Source organism: Pygoscelis adeliae, unplaced genomic scaffold, assembly GCF_000699105.1.
Source record: "Pygoscelis adeliae isolate BGI_AS28 unplaced genomic scaffold, ASM69910v1 Scaffold172, whole genome shotgun sequence".
NCBI lineage: Eukaryota > Metazoa > Chordata > Aves > Sphenisciformes > Spheniscidae > Pygoscelis > Pygoscelis adeliae.
The window spans coordinates 6,642,083-6,667,226 of NW_008824338.1; the positions used below are offsets into that span (position 1 = coordinate 6,642,083).

Below are 25,144 nucleotides of genomic sequence, written 5' to 3' on the forward strand. Positions count from 1 at the left end.
TCAAGCTGTGAGCACCAGTCTAATACAAGGAACTGACTGAAGTGACTTTAGTGCTGCATGTGTGTGCCTTGCAGGAGAGGGGCAGGATTCCAGACGTACTCCTTTCCTTACTATACCCAGTTATTATTTGCTTAAATATCACCCCATGTTATGATCTGCTCCTTAGAAATTGAGTGTTGTGTGAGAGCTGTGATTTCCACTTCGGGAGTCAGGTGTTCAGAAACCCTGTGCAGTGTCACACCTGAACCTCCTGGTGGATACAGGCCTAATCCAAACCAAGCTTTCCTGAATGTACACGGAACAGCCCCATGTGGTGGTCCTCAGGCAGCATCCAGGTTGGACTCATCTCAGCTCTGCATCAAGTATTTGGCCTTGCTTTCGTGACAGGGGGGTGGAGGAGTCCGGACCCCTGCTCAGGCTGTGTCGTGTGAAATTTGTAACACGTCTCTGAGCCAGGATTCCTGGCCGATCCAAAGCTAGAGGTTGAACGCGACCTGGTCTTGCTGTTAGTCAGACCTGAATGTCTCAGGACAGGCATGCCAACAGAGCTGGTCAGCAGCTCTGCGCCAGGACTCTTGGTGTGAAGTTTCATGTTGCATGGTTACAGATGGTCTGGACAGGAGAGGTCCTTGTTCCGTTGCAGTGGTGTCTGTGCCTAGTGCTGCAATGGACTACAACCAGATTATAAATAAATGGGCATGGTCCAGAAACCACCGCCATTTATGAACATTATCTGTGTAACCAGCATTTTTGTGTTGTGAGGAACAGGGCAGAATACTGGAATGTACTTATTTCCTAAGTATCTTGGGAAAAGAGTATGTATTCTGTAAGTCAGAATTAGAGTCACCTTACATAAAATCTGACAGTGGCATCAGATATATTTACTTGGACCAATGTCCTTATACTCTGAGGTAATGTTTTAAATCTGTGTGTGATTTCATTGTGGCCAGCTTATGTGGTTGTAGGCTCTTGTTTTCTTAGGGACTGTTTGGGTCCATGTTACACACACACTGGTTCAAGAATTAGCGAAAGAAACTGATTTATTTGGATGTTCTGCATGAGGTAGCACTCTTGTGTTACAGTTGTCACTGTTATGACAGTACGGTCAGTTTCTGTCCAGGTGGTGATAGGAGTCTCCATCGCAAGTGTCCTTGTAACAGCATTTTCAGCTGGTTTGGATCAGACTCCCCAGACTGTGGTTTGGTGAAGTCTTGTCATCCAGCTGGCCTGCGTTCCCACGTCAACACTCCAGTGCATGCATGATGAGTTTCTAGTTAAAATCGTCTCAACTATGTGCAAAAAATTGCTCTATCCGATGATAAACTAGATAGATAAATAGTGTCTATCAGTGCACCATTTACTTCATGTGTGCAAAGCAGGACCTGCATGTGTTGTTCCCAGGGCTGCTGGGAGCTCCCCGCCTCCCCAGTCTCCATCACGCAGTCGATTATCTTGTTAATACGGAGTGGGACTGCCCGGGGAGTTCTTCTATCGATCCCTCAGTCCTCTGGTGGAGCCGGGACTGCCCGGGGCAGGTTCCTGTAGCTATCAGTCAATTATCTCATCTCGACAGAAACTAGCTGGGGAGTTCCCGGGACTGCCCAGGGAGTTCCTACGGGTGACTCAGCACGCTGAGCATGTGCACGGGCACAGCCCTTTTCCCCAGCTGCATTACAATTACAGCTATAGTGTTAATTCGGAGTGAACTTGGGCGCACCTACCTGGTGCATGGAGGCATTAGTGTTGGAGTTCTAAGAGGCTTAGCAGAGGACAGTTGATACTTGGGCATTTCCTGATGTGGTCTGCCCAGCTGACCAGTAGGCTATGTCCCTTGATAGGCACGGATGCTTTTTGTTTTTTTGCGCTGGGCTGCCACATCTACAAGCTACTACCTGCAAAGTGCTTTTCCTGCCATGGACAATCCAAAACACCATGCTCACTGTCAATAGTACTGGTCACCAGTACCACGCTTTAGCAAAGGTCTCTTTTCTGAAGTCTTCTGCTACTTTCTTAACTGCTACAACAGGTGTTGTTTGAGCCTTCTGTCTCTTGAAAAGAAAGGACAGCTTATTATTGAACTTGTGGTGTTTACTGATTAAAAAAATATATTTACTGTTTGTCAGTCAGTGTGCAATGGCCTGATGGAGAGCATCTAAATCTGATGGGTTTGGAACCTCGTGTGATGACAGGTAGTTGTCATAAAGTGGCTTCCCATAATATGTAGGGGGATGTAAATTTAAACTTCCTTACAGTTAATCTTTTTCTTCCTTTTGCAAGTGAAATGAAAAGTAGTGAGCAAAACAGAAATACAGTAAACAGCAATGTCTGAAAGATTAGTTTGGAAACTCAAGAAACGGTTAAATGTTGGTTAGAGTAAGAAGGAGAGAGAGAGGTTTGAGCTGTGTCTGCCTTCATGAGCATGTAAGGCAAGACAGGGCTCCATGCCATTTCTTTTTCAGACCACTGTCTCCAAAGACAGTTTCCAAGTAGCAGATGGGATGGTTGTGCTTCTTCCACCTAGTGCCCTGTCCTACGGGGATGCTGGGAAGCCAAGTGTGCACCACACTGAAATTGCAGCTCATCGAACTTATTCATACAGAGCAGAACAAGTAATGGAAAAATGAAAAAGATTTATTCAGTGCTAGTGTTGCTCAAAATCAGTATCTGTTGTTATGAACTAAGGTGTAAGAACAGTGAGGTGGGAATGGTATAATGGACAAGCTCTGCAAAGCTGTTATATTTGAGACCTTGGTAACATATTCCAATTTATTGGTTGGCACAAATAGATCAGCTGGTCAGAATTACCATATCTAACCATTAGAAAACTTTGAAGGACACAGTAAAGGAAACAAGGTCTTTGAAAACTATGATCGATATGAGCTGCATAAAAGGAAGAGTGTTTGGATTTATGCTAACAGTAGTATGGCTGTATTTGGAGGGAATGAAAAGGTCCGTGCTGTTTCTCTGAGAGCGCCGGGAGTGTTTCCCTAGTAAGCAGTGGAAATGGCTATCACTGTAAGAGCAAGTGCAGATGCATGGAAAACAGCCTGATCTAATGCCTAGAGAACTGCCTAGGGATCAGGGCACCTGAGTTTATCCCCTGGGTCCCCTGCTGCCTTGCTGCCTGACCTTGGCCAGCTCTCTTCTCCCTGCCTTGCTTTCACCAATGACAATCAAGAAACAAATCCTTAATTTCCTTTGAGATTTATTCATGAGAAAGACAATGAAAGCAGGGAAGTGTTATCATCTGAGGTTGAAATGCCACACACCTAGTGAACGCTCAACCCGCCTTGTATTATTTAATTTAAATGCAGTTAGCTTATATCAGGGTTTTTCCCATGTTTTCTTTGGAGATGTAAGATAATGAGAACTACTTTTTTGTTCTCCTGACAGACAACTCTTTATAACACACAGTGCCTTGCTTGAAATGTTGTGTAAAGAATAGTCTTGTTTATGAGGACAGTGCAACATGTTAGATCACCTTTCATTGAACCACGTGCTTTATAATTAATGTACAAAATTATGTCCTCTCTTTTTTTCAAGTGGAGCTTGAATAGCAGCATCCTTTGCTGTGGTCTAATTACAGAACATCCTTATCTTAGTAATAACTTTATTTATGAATATACTTTACCTGCCCCTCATAAATTATCCTTCAGCTGCTGCAGCAGTGATCCGAGGAAGAAAAGTTGCTTTAAGCAAAAGTTGAAGATGACCCTGATTGGAGACTTGAGCTATTTTTCACAACGTGGGTTTGCAACTGACTTGGTTTGTGTGGTGTTGGTAGGTTGGATGGATGAAGAGGTGGGATAAAGCTCTCAATGTTTCCTTCCCTTACCTTCCCTGGAGAGAGGGAGAATTGCCCAGCTGAGACAATATCACTTAATAGCCTGCCTTGCTGGACTGGTGTGAAGAGTCATTCATTACTGCTTTCACAGTGCTGAGGAAACAGACGGATTAAAACCTTTTCTTTCCTACAGCCATGGTAGGGCAGCACTGAGGCTGCTATGTCTCAGAAGATTGTAGTGCCTTTCTTATTTGCATTTCCAGCTCTGTCACCATGTTGCTGAGATACATCAGTCATGGCCTTTTCTAAATTCAGCAATTTAGAAGGCAGCTGTTACCTTATTCATTAAAAAAGGAAGAAATAAAAAGCAAAAACAGTCACTCTAACTTTGAAAAACTTCTGTGTAGTTTTGTTTTCAAATTTGATCTGCCAAAATTGCTTCCCTCTAGTGGTTTTCAAACTGTACTTCTAAACATGAAAAAGTTGGTGCAATGCAGAAGTTTCTGAAGTTTTAAGCAAACCATTACTTTGAGAAAGTTCTGTACTTAATAAAATGTAATTTCTTTTGGGGGTAATTAACTGACAAAGTGCTAGGGACTTTCCAGCCATTGGAAACCCTATCCTAAAGCTCAGTTTAGCACAGACAGCTGCAGAACAAGTCTTAGCCTCTTAGCTAGCTATCCCAAACATTGTCTAGAGAGCTGCCATTCCTGCCTGGCTGACTGCAAGGCCACTGCTGCAGAGAGCATACCGATCATGCTGAAATGTGTAAAATTAGCATTTAAGCCAAAATAATGACGTAACCTTCTGTGCAGTGTATAATCCTAATAAGATTAAGCTTTAGCAAAGAAAAACATAAAAGATATAACCTAATAAAATCGTAATCTATTCTGAATAAACTGTATTATACATGTTTGCTGAATGGATTATATAAGTTTAATGAAATTACACTGTCTTATAAGCAGGATACAATAAGTAGTAATGGCAGCTTTTCTATACACAATGCAAGAGAGTAAGGAAGAAGATGGGGATTATTAGAAAATGAGTTTAGTCAAAACAATTTAAAATCAAAAAGATAAAGATAAAAATAGAATAATAATTTCTTAAATACTGCAACAATGAGCTTAGTGCTTCTTTGAGTGTATTAGCTAAGATCAAAGTAAGGTATCTAGACATCTATAACTCAAAAGCTTCCAGAAAATACCTGTAGTTTTTATAGGAAGAAGGAAGACTGGATTGACATGGTGATGGAGAGGAATGACACAGCTAAAAAGAATGTGAAAGATTTGAGAAAATTTAATACTTTCTCAGCATCTGGTCAAATTTTTGTTCATATTGCTTTAGTATATTCTGTATTTGTCCATTCCATCTCTTCATCCGATACGTGGTAGTGGATTCCATGCTGTTAGCACTTCTGAGCCAGATGGCATGTACTCTGTCATGCTGAGATCATGTTGGAAATGTCATCTATGCAACACAGCTGAGATATAGTAACACTTTAAAATGAATTTCTCAATTGTTGTCCACTATGGCAGGGTTTTTTTTAAGGGTATTTTACCCATGTAAAAAGAATAACTAAATATGCTTTGTTTGCCTTTAAAAATTAAAGCATTTCCAAATATTTTTGATAGCTTACCAAATTTCATCTTAGCTTGTTGTAGTAAGGGATAATGTATTTGTCCTTATAGAAGTACTAAAAATACTAAGAAAACTGCTTTTAAAACTATGTTAGCACAACCAAATTACCTCTCCAAGAACTGTGCTGCATATTTTTGAAAACCATTACGAGACAGTCAAGAATCATGTTAAGACAGAATGGTCTGAGACTTAACCTCTCCAGTAAGTGTAACACAGTAAGGGCTTTTCCTGGGTTAAGTGGAAGGAAGATGGAGAGAGAAAGGAAGAGGTGCAAGCAGTGTGGTTATATTATTTATCAGTTTTTTTTTATTTCATGTGCTGGAAATTGTGAATTGTAATAGGTGCTGAAAGGCAGTGCTATAAAATTACATTTTAGGGGCCCACATCTGTTCTTGTTTTTCTGATCTCTTACTTAAGTTGCTTAGTTTGCACAAAAAGTTGCTTTTCTGTCAGTCCAGATAAAAACACATCTTGTGTTCCAACAGGCAGAATTTTAAAATGCATCTCTCCGCTCGGAAACACGAGGTCTCATTAGCTTACACAGCTTTGTCCCCTTTCCACAGCTCCATAGTAGGTGCTTAAGCACTTGGACTTAAACAATGTAGTACCTATAAAAACTAGACCCAAGAGTCAAACAGGTTTCTTTTCCATGCATAATAATTCCGCAGTAGGCTTTATTCTTTTGTGTATCTATAAAATCTCATTGGTTTAAAACCCCATCCTTGGCTACATTTGGACAATACTGGTGGGCTTCAAAGAAAAAGACTACAGGAGGTTATGTAGAAGGTAAAGGATGATATTTAAAGGAGTCCCTGAACTTACATCATATGGTAAGGGATTAGGCATGTTTTATAAGCTGATTCATGTCATATGACAAAATCATGAAAATTAAGTTGAATTTCCTAGTAAGGACTAGTCTTCATGTGCAACATCCTGGTTAGAGGAGCCTTCCCCCCACTGAAGGCTGTAAAGGGAGACATGAGTCATTGTTTTGGATGAGGGCAGTGCTAGATATTTATAAGGCTGCCCATCTATGCACTTACCGAATTTCTAATGGCTCTTCTGATAGAAATAAGTGTCATGTTTTACTAGCAGAGTTTAAGTTCTAATTTGTGTAAGTGAAAGAGAAAGGAGGAATAGGAGAAATATATATTTCAAGATTCCTAACCAACAAACAACTCAAAGTAAAATAGATGGCATTTGCATTAAGCATTCCTTTGGCTTATTCTGTTTTTGTTCCCTCGTCCCTTACTTTTCCTCCTTTATGTTGCGTATTTGGTTTCTTAGGCTACTGGCTTTTGATGGGCAGGGGCTGTTCCTTTTCTGTGTTGAAGTGGCCTATGACATTGTTGAAACCTGCTTCAACAAACAAAACTAACTAAAACTGCCATGGCACTGCAGCCAGTGTGGAAGAAGATGTGATATGAGGTCTGACTGCATGCCCCAACTTAATGTCAGTCAATGAATCTCTTGGGGTGATGCTGCTCTTCTACCTCTGGCCTTTAAAATACAAGTCTTCTTCCCCGTTCCTTGCACAGAAGTAATGATTCTGAGTAGCACATAGTACTTTTTCATGGTGTTTGCACTTCAACTTTAATTAAATGTAGATTTAGTGATTAGACACATTACACTGGCTTGTATTATAGTACTTAAAGTGCTGTTGCTTCTTGCTTTTATTTCTTTATATCTCTCTCATTTGCCTATAGACACAAAGATTTGCCTTTTTCTTATCTGAAGTCAGTAGCTTCTCTGATACAAAGATTTAGCACTTGAATACGCGTTGTCCTGCTTCTGCTTGCTGTTATAACTAACAAAGATGCAGCGAGGGGAGGAGAAGCGACAAGAATAAAAGCAATGTGCCTGTGAGTAACGCTGGAATGGTGATGGAAAAGAAGAATCAGTAGCTGCATGCAGTCAAGAGCAGTAACAGATTTAATAAACAGCTACAGCCCATGGCTTCGTTCTGTAAACACAGTGCATTTTCTACCAAAAATACCTTGTTATTCTTGACTTAACCTGGACTTGCTCTGTATATTGCAATTATAGATAACTGAGCTGTTGTCAGAATGCAGGCTGTCCACACGCACCTGCATACAGCCTGATACACTACAACCCAAACCAAGCACGGTCCCAAAACGGAGTCCAATCAGTCTTGTTTACAGCGGGCAAAGAGATAAAAATCTGATTTAAATTACTTCGGAGTTTCTTAAAGCACAGTTGTCTTAATTGCTGAAGCATTGTACATTTGTACGTCAAATAACATCTAGAGGCTGGAGGAATGAAAGCTAAAGTGACGCAAGGTGACAAGGAGTAGTAACAGATACTCTGAGGTTATAAATCATATTCCTGTTGTTTGAAAAGGAAAATCAGATGACGTTCTGTATATGGCAGATTGTAAATCTAAAATACATGAGAAATGACAACTTCCAGCAATTTGATTTTGCATGCTGGTAGAGCTAAGCTTTCATCTTCTGTGGAAAGCCACGAGTTGTCTTAAGCGTGAGTATCGCTTTGGTGAGTCAGGTTATGCCTGCCCCCCACCCATGGGCTAGTGGCCCGTCCCAAGGGAGGTGCCCGATGCCTGGGGCTGCCCCCGGTGCCCCCCGGCCTGCCCTGCTCCTAGCTGGGGCAGTGGGACAGGCCCCGGCTGCCAGGCCCTGCCCCGCCGCCCTCATGGGGAACCGCCAGCCCTTGCTGTGCCCTGCCGGACCCTGGCTGCGCCCCCCGCCACTCCCAGCCCCCAGGGATCAGCCAGGCCTCCCTGACACCCTAGTGTGAATTAGTCTTCCTATAATCTGGGTTATATTTGCAGACTCTTAAGTCTTTCTTAAACGCAGTCTTACATTTAAACAGTGGAAGCTTACCTGGTAAGTGAGGTGCAGGTACCTAATATATGCGCATGTGCACACACACGCGCATGCACTTCATGCGCAAACATGGCATTTTGGAATGTGTGAAAGTTACTTAATTTTCCATGCTCTTTTGTCATTTCTTGCTGATTTTGTGAATGTTACTCCCATGTTCTATTCTGGCAGCGCTGTCTACTTGCCAGCCTACTCAGATGCCTTATTACATAGAGGGATACATGAAATAATTTGTAAGTGCTGTTAATCTCAAAAACGATAACTTGAGGACAGCGAGTTCTCCATTTTCAAAGGTAGATAGAGGAAAAAACACCCGTGAATAATAGTAAGTGACTTCCAGTTCTTCTGCCCTGAGCTCTAAGGAATGCTTCTGATTATGAGAGTGAGCTTGAAAAAGGATGAGTCCACGGGCAATGAAATCCTAGATTCAGTGAATTTAATGGGAGTTTTCTGCCTTGGTTAAGATTAGTGGCAGAATTTCCATTGACCTCAGCTGTGCAGAGATTTTGTCTGCACTGTGGAGCCCCACGGCACAGGGGAGAAGGGAGTCTCCATGCCCCGAAGAAAGGTTTACAAGGAAATATATTTTCTGTCTGACTCTAAGAAGTCAAATTAGGGGAAGTACGGGGAGGTCATTAGCTGCTATCCTGCAGTGAGCACCTTATGGAAAAACTGTCCTACTGAAGCAGGTCTTTATTTTCTCGTAGGAGACAGACATGTACAATTAATTTACTTTATTCTAATCATTCATAAGGAACAATCTTTTCTGATGTATAATCTGAATAGATCTCCCTGTTTGAGAAGGTTTCTGGGCTGCTTGGTTTCATCTTCTGTTCATAGCCGTTTTCTCCTGCAGCAAGTTAACTAGTTGCCGTGGTTTAACCCCAGCCGGCAACTAAGCACCACACAGCCGCTCGCTCATTCGCCCCCCAGCAGGATGGGGGGAAGAGAATTGGAAGGGTAAAAGTGAGAAAACTCGTGGGTTGAGATAAGAACAGTTTAATAATGGAAATAAAATATAATAATAATAATAATAATAACAATAACAACAACAATAATAATATTGTAATGAAATGGAAAATAACAGAGAGAAATAAAACCCAGGAAAGACAAGTGATGCAAATGAAAACAGTTGCTCACCACCAACTGGCCGATGCCCAGCCAGTCCCTGAGCAGTGGCCCCCTGGCCAACCGTCCCCTAGTTTATTGCTGAGCATGACGTCATATGGTGTGGAATATCCCTTTGGTCCGTTGGGGTCAGCTGTCCCAGCTGTGTCCCCTCCCAACTTCTTGTGCACCCCCAGCCTACTCGCTGGTGGGGTGGGGTGAGAAGCAGAAAAGGCCTTGACTCTGTGTCAGCACTGCTCAGCAATAACAAAAACAACCCTGTGTTATCAACACTGTTTCCATCACAAATCCAAAACAGAGCCCCATATTAGCTACTATGAAGAAAATTAACTCTGTCTCAGCGAAAACCAGCTCACAAGTATTTTCTCTGCTCAGAGTTTTGTGTTACTAAAATACCTGTAGATGGCCATTTCCATTATTTGTCATTACGTTATCACAGCTTAAGGGTACTGTAGTATCGACTACAGTAGCAGTGGCCTCTCTAGGCTTTAATGGAGAAAATGGGGTCAGCAGTAAGTTAGTATTTTATACCTGTTTTAATGATTTTCTTGGTTTTGCATACTCTGCTTATGAGTTTCTGCCTCTATCACTGTTACATGGTATAAGCAAGGTATGGCTGTTTTCTGTCAAATTTGTCACTTTCTAAATCACTGTTTTCCTTCAAACTCTAGTTAAAGGCAAAATTGGAAGATATTTCCTCTGAAGTGCTGTTATTGCTTACGTTTCCAAGGAAAAAAAAAAGAAGTCAACTGTTTGTTTAACATCTTGGGGATGTTTCATGTATAGACTCACCACCTGCAGATTTTCAAAAGAAGGTCCTTGTTTGGAAAATGTAATCCTAAATCTGAGGTAACACCAGGGCACTTTGGAGAATATTGCTTAGAAGGACTTTCTACTCCCTTGCTGTGAACTTTTCACATCTGTTAAGCAGCATTCGCACCGAGGAACATGGAATTTAAAAATTCGTTTCATACCATAAACCACCAGTAGCTGCATGCTACGCTTTGCCTATGCCAGACCCACAAAGGACATAAATCGTTACTGATTCTGGCTGTTCAGTTTGTGGTGCTGAGACTCATGCAGCTCTGGAGGTCTTCAGTCTAATCCTAAATGTTGATAGGTGTCAGAAGAGTTTTCCTGCACATTCTAGAAAGGAAAGGAAGTATTAGGGCCAATGTACGTATGTTATTTGTATGAATAAGCTGGAACTGTTCATCCCTGAACACTATACGATTTTTTCATTGGCTCTGAATGTTCTCAATAAATACATAATTTTGTCTTTCCTATATGGATTTTTATTTGTTAATCTTTTTGTAGAATAGTTTACTTCATACCTACATAATCCTTGGGTACTTTCTTTCCCTTTAGGAGTTTTCACTTATTCCCGATGATAACATTATATTTTCCCTTGAATCGGTGTGTTCATAACAGGATACTAGGGAGGGAAGGTGTTCGGTTTGTGATTGATTAGTGGATGTACAATCTCAATTCCCTTGGAAAGTGGGCGTGTGATTGTTTGAGCCTGTGTTTCTTTGGAGAGAGACCATTTCAGGGAATCGTTAGAGCTGCAAACAATCCATTAGTCACTTGTCCAAGCCCTGCCAGCGTAATACTGTTCCCTGCAGTACATTATTGAGTGTTTTGTCCAATATCGGTTTGAGTGACTCAAGCCATGAGGCTTCCACCACTTCCTCTGAGAAACTATTTCATGGTCTGACAGAGCTCACTGTTAGGAAATATTTCCTGGTGCTCAGCCTAAACTTTCTAACACCCAGATTGATCTCATTACTGTTAGGTATACTTTTTTTCCCAGTCCTGTCTTAAATCTTTTTCCTTCTTTGGCATTCACACTCTTGAGTGAATAGTAGATGGTATCATGTCTCCTCTTAAGTAAGTCAAGCAAATGCATAATTAGTTCTTCCATTCCTTCTCTCCAAATAGGCCATCTGTTTGGTGGAAAACAGGGCCGAGTATGGGAAGATTTTTTTCTACTAAGTGCTTGTTTCAAATAAATAATATGAAAAAGTGCATTAGGAGTTCATGTGATTATGTAGCTCCAAGGACCCCCAACTTTTATGTAAAATGTTTTTCAGAAATTATGTAGAAGATGGTAACTTTTCCAGGCAGTCATTTGAAGTAGTAATACCTTTTCCTAGCACAATATACAGCTCTAGCACTGTCTGTCACATTTCATGGCTTCAGGGAATGTTTTGTAATGTTGCTTCATCTATTTATCAAGCAAATTATATGTAGCTACAGCCTGGAGAGGGGAGAGCAATGGCAGCAGAATTGCAAGCAGATCCAGGCATTTGAACATCTGTTGTTCACAGCTTTACAGCCAGAATTTACAAGTATTTGGGTCATATAAAGATTGTTGAGGAAGGGGTGCTTTAATCCATCCAGCCATTACACATCACTGGATTTCTTTGTAACAGCCAACATCTGTTTGGTATTTCCTTTCCTTCCTTCCTTCCTTCCTTCCTTCCTTCCTTCCTTCCTTCCTTCCTTCCTTCCTTCCTTCCTTCCTTCCTTCCTTCCTTCCTTCCTCCCTCCCTCCCTCCCTCCCTTCCTTCCTTCCTTCCTTCCTTCCTTCCTTCCTTCCTTCCTTCCTTCCTTCCTTCCTTCCTTCCTTCCTTCCTTCCTTCCTTCCTTCCTTCCTTCCTTCCTTCCTTCCTTCCTTCCTTCCTTCCTTCCTTCCTTCCTTCCTTCCTTCCTTCCTTCCTTCCTTCCTTCCTTCCTTCCTTCCTTCCTTCCTCCCTCCCTCCCTCCCTCCCTCCCTCCCTCCTTCCTCGCCCTCCCCCCCCTCCCCTGCCATATTCCAGATCAGTGTCCCCTAGCCTAAGGTGGTTTTTTACATTCCTTATTATAATCTAAATTCTGCTGAGATGTATGCACATAAATTGTATTTTGCAAAATCTGGGTATGTGCTATTCTTACTTCTTATGGATGGTCTGCTGCTTAGTCAGAGACTCCTAGTCAGAGGAACACTTAGATTTACAAATAAGACTTCTAAACTAGTACTCCGTGCTTGCTTGAAAAACATGTAGTATGTATTTTAAGCATATGTTTATGTTTTTTGATGAATCACTGCACAATTTGGGAACCAAGCCTGTGTTTTGTTAATTTTTTACCTGAAAATACCTGATGCATGGGGGTTTGTGACCTGGGCTTCCAGCTCAGGGAGTAAACAAGCTGCGTGCACTTCCTCTGAGCTGTACTAAAAAGGATGCACGGGTCCTCAGGCAAGAGCATTCCTGAGCTAACTTACTACAATTTTACTGAGCTAATTAAGGAAGAAAAATGCAGTGATCAAACTAAGATCAAGTCAAGTTTGAACTAAATCAGTGGGTTCAGGTGATTAAACTACCAATTTAATATAACAGTTAATCTTACGATATTGCACACAAATACGTAAATGCAAAAAAGGAAAAGGCAGGTAAATGACAGTTCGCCATCACAAAAAGAAGGCTTGAATAACTCCTGCAGCTTGCTCGTTCTGTCATTCGCTACCTGAGATGAAGTAGTGATAGATTTGCCGGAGCCCAGGTCGTGTGCTGCATCTCTCAGGAAGTCTCAAGCACCTTCTTCGCCTCTGGGTGGAGTGCGTGGGGCAGGCAGGGTCTCCAAGGGAGACCTCCTGGCGCAAGGGAAAGAACTGCTCGTACTTTTTTCTTTCCTTTCTTTTTACAGGGAGCGTTCCTCACTTTTTCCACCTCAGCGGTGAATGCTATGGCTTTGGGGCCAAGTTGTATGGAGTGAAGCAGGAAGGGGTGGCTGCGGTTCAGTCCCCGGCGGGTGGCACATGTCTGAGGTGAGGGTGGGAAGTCCCACCTCTGGAATGGTCCTTTCACTTGCATCGATTCCCCCAGTACAGGAGGAGCAAGGTGCGTGCAGGGCTTCCAGTCTAGAAGCACAAGAATGTTTTATGTGAACAAACTCTACCCATATTTAAGGGACTGATGTTTTCCCACTCCTCATGTCAATTTCGTGGCAATACTCCTCAGGAGTGCCTTTGTCCGTCTCGCTCTCTGCCAACAGTCTGGTCTTCTCTGTGTTCAAGAGTGTGTTCCCCTTCCGTGCAGGTTATCCAGGCTGTCTTCTTTGGGATTTGCGTCTTGACCGACTTGTCCAGTCTTCTCACTAAAGGAAATGACAGTCAAGAGCAAGAGAGGCAGCTGAAAAAACTCATTTCCCTTCGTGACTGGGTGATGGCTGTTCTAGCTTTCCCTGTTGGAGTGGTAAGTACGGTGTTAATCTGTGCCTGTCTTTACGAACTGGGTGAGTGTTATTTACTGATTGTTTCCTCGCTGAAAGGCTTTCCCACCTCTACGCAAAAGACTGTGGAAAGGGAAAGATGGTAGAGATTATTTTACTGCGCTCTTGTTTTTCACAGGTGTAAGGGAGCACTGGTGTTGCTGAAGTTATTTTTGGTTCATTAAAAAAAATGTACTTTCCAATAGGAACTTGGGTGTACAAGTCATTTCAAATGTGAATTGTACCGGCAGCATCTTGAGAGTCAATTTGGACTTTTTCTGCACCATGTGTTGTTATCAGGAGTAGTGAAAGTGCTGACTGTGGCGTGTTTCACACTGTAATGACCTGACCGGAGTTCGGGCTGTAAGCCATTTTGTCATGGGCAAGAAGGGAAGCGCAAGTCCAGGTTGCTCCCTGTTAATCCCATGGGGAATTCAGAGCTGACAGAAGAAATGGGGTAGGAAAAAAAGGGGTTTGTCAGTAATGTAAAAAAGCACACGGAAGGTATGGAAAAATGTGGTTTTTACATGTCTTTCCAAACGAAAACTATTCTTTGGATCAGGTCCTGCTCCACTGGGACACTGGACATCGCTTTCAATGGCAAAAGGTGCTGAGTGTCTTTATGTGTCTCATACCATACACTGAAAGCAGCTGAAAATCCAGGATTTCATGGGTTTTTACATGGAAGTGTGATCTGTGTCAGTCTAGTTCTAAGTTTAGGTTACATTAAAAAAAATGTGTGAACCTCTCATTAAAGTTTTGCTTTTATTGTAATTCAGGATCAACCTTTTAATTCTAATTTTTTATTTCAGTGTACAGTAGTTCAAAATAAATTCACTAGAAGCAATTTTTTTTTCCTGGTAGGACTACTAGAAAACTGTATGAGGTCTCTAAAGTTTTACTGTTTCACAAAAGCTGGTCACTTACTGTCAATTAACAGCAGTTAACACAACATGTCAATCTATCATTTATAATTTGATATATTCAGAGGTGTGATTTCACCATTTATGTGGGATTTCACAATACGTGAAGAAATACAGAATGCTTTTGCAAAGTTAGAAAATGCAAAGCACACGTGAAACACTGTGCAGGTATTTCTTTCATAAAACCCCAGCTGGTAGCCTTCCCTTACTGTACTTGCTGGCCTGCCTCTTGGGAGCTGCCACAATTCATGTCGGGGTAATAGACTGCAGTTCTCCAGCCATGGTAGAAGAAACTGGATCAACTAATACAGTTTTTAAAAAATCTGTAAACAGGCTTGCAAATATGTATTTTATGGGTGCAGAGATTTATATGTTACATTTGTATTTTAAGGGAGATTGGGAATTAGAAGTAGTTGTGATTGTGATTGGCAACAGATGCTTTTCCTACTGTGCTGATAGTAGAAGTGAAGAAGGAGAACAACATCACATTATTTGTCTAAAGATTTTAAGTGCCTTTTTCAATCTAGAAGTGTAAGCCTTTACATGCATCAAAGCACACCCTCCGTGGCGCTCTCACGCCACTCAGGATTCAGGGATTCTTTCCTGCTGCTCTTTTAGCTCCGTACTGTTGTCTGTGTGCTCCTCCACCCCTGCAGTGTTCCTGACCTTGAAACTTTTCAAGATCTTGGAGAATTTCAGCTTCAGTTTGCCTTGGCAATTCTGCGCATTTCTTTCAGGCGTTGTTTCTCTTGCCACCGGTAAGCAAGGAATCCCAGCTAGTCATTGCCCGCACTAGAAGTACTGTTGCAACATTTACAAGTTAGCAGTTTCTGAGAGGTGTGTTGCATACGTGGAGCTAGCTACTTTCCCAAGGGTTTTATGCAGAAACAACTTCTGTCTTAAACAAAAAAAAATGATCCAGAAAATAGTAAGAAATGGCCATGCTCATTGGACAGATGCTCTCCATTTCCAAAGGTGACCTTTCTGTGCTGAGGGGGAGCAGCTGATTACCACATATTATTCCACTTTACCTCTTACAAAGAAAGCCTAAAAAGGTTGTTTTCATTGTTGTTTCTTCTCCTGGCTACTGGGAGAAAAACAGCAGCATTTCATAACTTAACACTGGTCTCCTTCCTGAAACCTGATGCTCTCCAGCAGCGCCCAGCACACTGCAGCTACCACTTGCAAAAGCCTTGGACAGTGCCTGAGGGACTGCCAGCCACTGGGGGCTCTTCTTCGGTGGGATTACGGGTAGGAAAAGTTCAAGGCCCAAAAGTAGCAAACGTCTAATGCTGGCTTTGTTCTCTAAAGAGCTATTTATGTCTAAGAAAATACCCAGTGAAATTTTGGTATGCCGGAGGTGCTTGTTAGAAGGAAGTTATTAAACACCAGAGCATCTGCAGAAAAAAAGTTAAAGTTCCCTCGTTTCCCATATTCTTTCAACAGCTTCCTCACTCCAAAAAAAAAAAAAAAGAACAAAAGAAGTTCAAATGCAAACTTTCTTTGAGACTCACCCACCTAGCTCTCCGTGGAGCTTCTCAGTGGTTTTCAGCAGCGACACAAGGGAACCTTCACACATAAAAATTGGACGGATGTGAATAAAATCCTTGTTGGGTTTCTAATGTAACAGCAGTGGTCATGCTTAAGTACTTGTCAGTTACCTTAACATCTAAATTATTTTTATTGCTCAGTGTTTTACACAGAGTATGTTTAGGGAATAATACAAATACTAGGGGAACATTTTAAAGCCCACTAACTGTAGTTTTTCAAGAGCAATTCAACACAATTTTTTCTGTATTTCCTGCTTACTGAAGCCCTTGAGATGACTTGTACTGAAAAACAGATGAGAAAAGGGGTTTCCACTCCCAAGTCAAACAATGATGTGTGAAAAAAAAAAGTAACAAAATAAAGTATTTCATTTTTAGTACTTCCTAAAAAAGTATTACATATAAACCACCTGGGAAGTCTGACCACCAACCTCCTCCCACCTTCCAAAGGAGGGGAAAGAACCAGCCCAAGGGCAAACAATCTCCTTGGGTGGCTTTGCAACAAATCAAATCTTGCAGAATTTTTGCAGCAAATCACCTCTCCAGTGTTGTGTTATGCCTTGTGTATCTTCGGGGGCTCAGACAAAACTGAATTGCCAACCTACCATTTTGTTTAGGAGCATCAAGAAATAAACATGAGCCTCTCTGAGGGACATAATGACTACTGTTAACCTATTGTTGCTCTTTTTAGTATGACTATTAAGAGAACGAAATCAGAAATCAACAGACCAATTTTCCATGCAGTAAAGCCTTATTCCACGAAAAGTCTGTGGGCAGCACTTCCTAGCCCTTTTTTAGTTTATTATAAGCCTGGGGTACTATTCAAACGCCTAAGAGGTCAGGAAGCATCCACCGCAAAAAAACGCTTGCATAGACGTTTTAGAAGTATCCCTACTTTTTTCTATTTGTTTGCATAGATCATGAAGTTGCCAAGTTTCTGTGGTTGATTAGTGTTTTGTGTAAGCTGTATATGGTTTTATCAATATGTTTCCTGTCATTTGTGCCAAACAAGAGGAAGAAGAGATAAAACAGGCATTTCTAGTTAAGACTGTGTTTAATAGAAATAAGAAGAAAGAAAATTGATATTGTTATATATTAGAAGAGAGATTGCTGCTTAGAAAATCACAAACTCTACCATTGATATTTTATATCATGTAGCTTTAATGGCTCAATCTGGGTCTGAGTCTAAACTGGCTAGAATGATCTCATATTCTTTATATTATACTTCTATGTTTTTAAAAACCTGTGATATGAAAGAGAGAAAGCCAGGCATGCTTTCTTATCTCTTGTTTCTCTGTACTGGTACAGTCAAAAGGAAAGCTGATCACCCTTCTTCTGTAGATCATCCATAATGCTGATCTGGGATCATATCCCAAGAAAACATGTGTAGGCCTTTGCTGCAGTCTCCTACTTACCTCGTTATTTGACCAGACTACAAAATACTTTTATTGCCATAACTGACTCGACCATGCCAAAATCTCTCTATTCTAGATTTTGCCTTCATCTGTGGTGACGTGGTGGCTGGTGATGGGAACATGAGCAAGCAGTGGTGCAATTGCCTCCTGAACTCTATTCTCTGAGGAGAGTCTTCTCTGATTTTCAGTGCCCACTCCTTGTGATTTCCTTCACTGGCCCTTTTCAAATTCATTTGGTGTGATGCTGTGCTAGCACTAGATCCCACCTAAAGCCAGTACCATGCCAATTTGTGCTTACTGTGGTCTGCCTTTAATAACACTTTGCTTCTATGTGTAATGCCTTTAACCCTCAAAGAGGCTCACAAACAATACACTTTTACTCGCAGTTAACCACAAATGTCTTGGGAGATAGCCAGAAAGCTTACCTTTAACTGTACTCAGAAGAAATTTTGTCAAGGCCAAAGGGTTGAGTTTTTTTTCTTTGTCGTGAGGCCATCCAGGAAATGAGTGAACTGAACTGTGCAGCCCAGCCAAAAACAAAAACACATAATGCAGGAAAATAAAGTTCCACTGGGTTCATTCTTCGTTTACATAACATTTCTTGGTTGGGCTCGTGTAAAACAGCAAATTATGCAATCCTTTTCACTGGCTTTCCTCTCTTAGTTTCTCTTTGCTTCCATTTGTGGTGTTTCGGTAAAGCCACTTGTTTTCCCTTTTGAACCACCAACCGTTTCCCAACTAGTCCTTTAAAATTTTTCTCTTGGCAGTGCCACATGCTCTTCCCATGTCCTCTGAAGCTTCAGAGATGGAGGACAAAAACTCAAGGAATATCTCCTTAAGTGGGAAAACAGAGTTTAGCTTTCAGCCTTATTTTTTTCCAGCTGCTGTGTATTTGTTTAGCAATACTTCAGATGCCTGTGACAAGTGAGCTACTCCATATTTTCAAACAGTTTCCAAGGTCTACTTGCAAATTTGAGGTTCCCTTTGATCTGTAATGACCATAGATAGATAAGTAGCAAATGAGGGACTCTTCTGTTCTTTTACATGTTGCTTAACCTTATGTTTGACCGAGTAATTGCTGTTTTCAGAAAGTTGGCAATCTTAGGAGGCTTCTGTGCAAAGAAATGTAAAAGCAATTGCTGGTGCCTGTTTTCTTCCTTGAATTCCAGGCCTCAAGTTTGTCTAAAGGGGAAGTGGAAGGGTGACATTTGTGCCATTTTGCCTTGGGAACAAAAGAAAGTGAAAGTATTGGGCTCCCTGAAAGATGTCTGCTTCGTATGAGCAGCCTGTTCAGCCTGGCATGTGAGGGTAGTACCATGACTGTCTCCACAATAGTGATGAATTGTGCCACAAGGAAGGTGGCATGAGCATAAGAGCTGCAATTTTGATTGAGCCTTACATAGGCAGTGTAAAGAAGCAGCTCAGTTGTATCATGGTCTGGCACTGCATGACCATGTGTGATCTTGGCAAAGCCCAGCCCAAATAAAAGTCTACCAGTACCAAAGTGTAAGCACAGTAGAGGTGATTTAAAAGTACCAGACCAACAGTTGCTCACTAATCAAAGTAAACAAATCCAGAAGCAGCCAAGGTAGCTAAGTAGCAAGTCCTCATTATAGTTCTTTTTATCCAAATAGTTCATTTTAGTTCATAGTGCAATAGTTCATTTTTATAGTTCATTTTATCCAAATGAACTAATTGTAAGGAAAGGTAAGGTGAACCATTCAGACACTGGAAGGGATCTTCCCCAGGGCGTTGCGTTAGTCTCATATTGGGTCGTCCTCCGGGACAGGTTAGTTCTGTAACACCTTGGGTTTTGCACACCTCCTTTACCTTATGTCTGCCTTGTGATGGTGCTTTGCTAAGCAGCATTTGCCGTCTGTAGCTCCAGATGGTTGCAACCAGCTAGGCTGATCCCGTTCCATCCATTGGCTGACTTTGGTTAAGGGACAGATGGCACGTCCCCTCTTTTCTTATCTTTACCTTCTTGGCAAAGTCTATTGTTTTATTCTGCTCCACACAAAAATCACAGGTCAAAACATGCCAGCTTTGTTGTATGCAGTGTAATAAGGTTCAACCTAATCCTGGGTGATTTTTCTTGCTGTAAGACTTCCTTGGAAAAACGCATTATCAGTCTTGGTCTTCATGCGCCTGAGAATATGTTTTTATGTCCCAGTTGGTCTTAGCAGGTTCACAGAGACCCACTGTGATAATACATGACTTCTAGGAAGCCTATAGAGAAGAGGATACTTTGCTTCCATTTTCCCTGCTGTTCAGCTATTCATATCTTGGCACTTATGTGTCAGCAGGTGCGTAAAGAGCTAGGCTGTGCCAATGCCAAGACTGGCCCAGAAGAGAGACTTCTTGTGGGATACTTTACACTTGCAATATTTTTTGGGCTGTCCATCATAACCTATTTTTTTTTTCCTGGCCTCTGTGCACTAGTCAAATAGTCCAAGCTTATTCTGAGCAGGCACCGATAGGTATCATAACAGATGGACAAGTGTGTTGGAAACCAAGAAACTATGTACTGTATGCACACTGAGGGAACAGTGTACTGGTTCAGGTCATTCACATAACTGGCTGGCCAAAGTCTGTGTGTCTGTCATTAGAACAAGGTGCCGTTGATAAACTGCAACCTCAATTTTAACTTTCCAGAGTCAGAAGCATATGAAACAATTTATGCCTACACTATCACACACACTAGTAATTTGCTGATGTTGCTGTGATCACCTCATATTTCTTTTACTGACCCCCCAAATTAGCCATAAGATCATGGGCCACATCGGTCTGGATGTGACTGAATACTTCCCTGCCGATCTCAGTGAAAGTCCTATCTGTTGCCTGTCAAACTTCAAACTTGGACTTGTCGATACTGTGTAAAGATCCCCTGAAAACGGTCATTGAAAAGCTCCTGGCCCAGGTATTGGGTTTTACTGCTGTAAACAATAAGCCTTTTATTACTAGAAAACTGTGACTCAAATTCAAGATAAGAAAGCTGTTGTGTTTTAATTAGAAGATTACTTACTTTGTTCTTTCCCCAGCTAAAGTAAGCTAAAACTACTATTTCTGTAAATTTTTGCGGTTTTGTATTGTCTTTGCTCTTCAGACATCAGGGTATCTTTAAAGAATTTGTGCACACTTTTGCAAAAATTTAGCCTAGTGCAAACTTTATCTGAGCCATCTGTCCTGTCCTCAGTCTCGAGGAAATAATGGTCTTTCTCTGGGCTCCTGGTAAATAGTCTCTGACAAGAACCAAGCCAAATTTCATATTGATAAACGAGCAGGATACTAGACCTCTTTTCTGTGGATCCCAGTCCATGAATTGTATGCAGAGTAGTTAAAGGGTTAAATATTTTTTTTTAAACAATGCTATTTTGATGGCTGACATGAAAAAGTGCAAAGATGAGTTTGTAGGCTTCTGTTCAGGGGTGAATGTTTCATATTTAGACGTTCTGTGAATCCCAAGTGATATTTTACCTGATTTTCCATTTGTTTTCTATCCTGTTAGTGGTGAAACATTATTTATGTGCCGCATCTGCTACTAAAGTAGAGTACTCAGTTGTAATTTGGCCACAAGCATGTAAGTCAAAAAATGAGATTTTTTTCCCAGGCTGAAAGTCAAAAAAAAAAAAAAGAAGAAGAAAAGTTAAAACTCCTGTGAATGCAAAGAATAATCCAGATTCACACTGTTGGTTAAAGCAGGATTTGGTCAAAGAAAATAATATCTGTGACTGTCCATAGATTATTTGCTAAATGCCCCATTTTGCTATCTAAAATGTGTAGCTAATTGTTCAGAAGCATATATTTTAAAATGTCTTGTCTTTTTTTCCTTCTTAGTTTGTTGTGACGATGTTTTGGAGCATCTATATCTATGACAGGGAACTGGTTTACCCAAAACTGCTTGATAATTTTATACCAGCGTGGCTAAATCATGGAATGGTGAGTAAAGTAATGCAAACACTTCCTTGCATAAACAAAAGTGTAAGACACTGATTTGCCTGTGCATGACTCTGCATACACTTAGAGCTAATCCCCTCAGAAGTGATTAAGGAACATTGTTTGCAACCAAGAATAACATCTTTCCTTCCTTGACTCCTTGAGTCGCACTTGAATCCCTGTTAGGTTGAAACACTGGAGATTTGAACCTGTGTGTCCTACGCCCCAGGCTAGTTGTGGGGATCGGCTGTTTTCTGTGATAGGGTACCTTTCCCAGAGCAATGTCACCCTGGTCGTGAGGAAATCTAATCAAGAGACTTCCACAAAACTGAAGTTCTGACTTTGACAAATCTTGCTCTAAAATGACAGAAACACTTAATTGAATGTTTCTTTACCATTCTACCGAAGTATAATTTGTGATGAAAACGTTTTGGTTAAAATGCTTGTTCAAAAAATCTCGCTATGCTTTTTGGACTTGTATGTTTTTAGAAAAAAAAAGAAATAATTACTCATTTCTCAAGTACACCAAACTTGTGTAGCAGAACCTATATCTGAGTATTTTTAACAATGTGGAATTATATGCATCAACACAAAGTTTCAAAATTGCCACATCGGTAATCATAAAAGTAGTTTCTTGGGAAGAAATCTGACCTTTTCATCCCTCTCTGGTGTGTCAAGTCGGACATTTTTTCTCTCAACTATATGTTTAAATGCTAAGGGAAAGATAAGGCCACACTTTGCCATCAGGTACTTACTACTCTTTATGCAGCATTTGGAGCTGAAAAGCATCATGTTTGCTTCTCTAGTTGTGTCTGTGCAAAATGTTTCATTATTACTTTGTTTTCCATATCAAGGCATGGCAAACCGTTTGGCACTGCTGTTCATCAGCAGATGACAGCAGAGCTCATCCTTCAGGGTGTGAGTACTGTATCACCACAGCAGATCAAGATCTGTTCACTACTGCTGGGCTTGATAAATTGGTCCTTTGTGGGGTGGGGCAATGGCACTGCTATTTATTTATTCCCTAAATTGTGTGTTAAAGGAGCAGTATGAGAGTTACTGCTGACAGGAGGAGCATCAGCTTCTGCTAGATACTGCAATGTTTTACAATGTTTTGAAAAGAACAGTGTGATATTATGTGTGTGTAGAGCTGAGGAAAGAGTCTGGTGACTCCTGCTGTGTTTGTTCAGACTGTCCTCCCTTGAGTTTTGAGGTTACAAACTGAACACTTGCAAACGCTGCCAAGCCATACGTACATTGATTTTTTCCCCACACCACATCAGTGCCAGCTCTATGACATTTCTTCCAGGTGACATTCCACATACTGAAAGTGCCTAACCTATAACATTTTTCATGAATGTACATCGTGAAGCAGTTGACAACAAACGGCCCTATGTATTCAGGAAGTCTCCTCTGTGCCATAACTAAAAGGCAATTCAAGCTCATGTTGCTCTGTAGAAATGTATACTTACTGAAATATTTGAAGAGGGCTTTTGTTTGAGACTTTTGGACATAATAGAGTTTGCTGAAACGAATTGCGTGCAAGCTTCTTAGACTTTTTTTTTTCAACTTGAAATATTGTAGAAGGCATTTTTGAAAGTCTTTTGTAAAGGAATTGTTTGCTGTGTCAGTCTCCATTTATCCAAGTGTTCCTTTAGCTCAGTCACAGAGAAAGCTTATGGCTGTTGGGCTTTTCACCACCTTTCAGTCTAATTCTTTCTGATGTTTTAGCCATCATTTTATCCTCACCAGCTTTCATACTAATTAATTCTGATGCATTGCCTGTCATAATATGAAGGGGTTCTTAAACTACCTTGAGAATGCTAGCACCTCACTTAGCAGTTACAATTTTGACATGACAGATTTTAGAGAATATGATAGAGGTCCCCCTGGCGAAAGGGTAGGACCTCTGGGAATACAGTTTTAGAAAAGTTGGGATCCCTGGCTATTGTTTTTTACTGAAATAAACATTTATTCCCATCTTTTCCTGCATGTTTTGACAGCAGCTGTGCACATTCAGTGATAATTTTTCTGAAGGCAAGGGTGGCTGTGCTGGAGCCTAACCTTGTACAACAAAATTCACACAAGAGATTCATCACCCTTGGCAGAGTGAAATCTCTCAGTGAGAGGTGGGTCCTTTTGCTACTGCAGCATTACTGATGAATAATCCCTCTTCTCTGTGAGCTTCCCCTGCAGTGCCTGGTGCAGCTCCTAAGGATCTGAGCTCAAATGTTACTTCACCTGTGAATACCCTGTCCAGGTTTTTTGACAGCAGTTTCCCTAAACACGTATTTATCACAAAAAAAGCCACAAAAAGTAAAAAGATTCCCTACTTTACTTCCCAGTTTCAAAAGTTTCTGACAGATGTATTATGACCAGCTGTAACAACTGTCAACATCAGCCTGCACAATCCACACGCAGAAAAGGAATGAAAAGTCATGAAATCTGGCTGTAGTAATAGCAATCATATTTCCGTTAATAATATGGGCATGTATCAAAATATTTGAGAGTATTCATACTTCAGAAGCATTTTAAGGTGACTATCTTGAAGGCTGTATGAAGAAATTGTTTGAAGGACTGGTCCAATTCAGTGCATTAGCCCAAGCAGAAGTGGTTTGGGCAGCAGCGTCTGCTGCTTTGTTAGGTTATAATAATTAGTTCTCATCCCCCTTTTTCTTCTCCCCCTTTCCCATCCCTTCTCTGCAGTTCCAACGTAGTCTATAGTTTAAAAAAAACTGTTTTCATGAATACATACTAATGCCTTGCTAATACTCAGAGATGCCACTCTTTCATAGCAACACTTTTTCAACAGCTAAAAAATTCCTAATTATAAAAAAAAATCATCTCTAGAAAACATAAGGGAAATGAACCTCAGAGTTACGCAATCCCATTACCAATTCAATCTTAATATTGTTTATAAAATTTTGTAGAAACAGAGAAGCTCATCATTGTGCACAAAGATAAAAGCCACAAACTATTTGCCATAAAATTGCATATAGTGTCAAGAATTGTATTTCTATTATATACATATATATATACATAATAGTTAAAAATACAGTTCCTGTCCACAGAAAAATCTGTGTAGTAAGTGGTGCCTTGTGGTACCAGATGGTACCTCATACATACAGATTCATACACCTGTGAAAGGCATCACTGATAGAGTTGTACTGTGCCGTAAAACTGATATATTTCATCATCTCAGTCAGTCGATTCATCCATAACCAATGGTATCACTACAACTTGAGAAATGACCAGGGGAAATCAATGGCAGGGTTAAAAAAAAAAGCAGGACAAGGATTTAATCTCTGTTTATTATGTGAAGGAGCACATCTGAGTAGCTGAGGTTAAGCTTCTGTCAGTAGAAATAACTACCTGTCTAAAGACAGCTGTTGGAGAAGAGAGCTATGTCTCAGCCTTGGTCTATTTCTGAAGTGTCAGGTTCACTTCCTATATTTATTAGTGTTTATATAGAAATATTATAGTATTTATATAGAAATATAGTGTTCCTATATTTCGGCTGGGATAGAGTTAATTTTCTTCCTAGTAGCTGGTACAGTGCTGTGTTTCAGATTTGGGATGAGAATAACGTTGATAACACACTGATGTTTTAGTTCTTGCTAGGTAATGCTTACACTAGCCAAGGACTTTCTAGTTT

The 25,144-nt window shown here is 40.9% G+C and overlaps 1 protein-coding gene across 1 annotated transcript in view; it reads left to right on the top strand.

The window, feature by feature from the left end:
• The window catches only part of AIG1 (androgen-induced 1), a 174,438-nt gene that overhangs the window by 70,598 nt on the left and 78,696 nt on the right, over positions 1 to 25,144 (top strand). Inside the window, exons 2-4 of the mRNA XM_009319150.1 lie at positions 13,105 to 13,225; positions 13,475 to 13,652; positions 21,391 to 21,492. Of these exons, the coding sequence (XP_009317425.1) occupies positions 13,105 to 13,225; positions 13,475 to 13,652; positions 21,391 to 21,492 (401 nt within the window). The remainder of the gene's footprint in view (positions 1 to 13,104; positions 13,226 to 13,474; positions 13,653 to 21,390; positions 21,493 to 25,144) is intronic.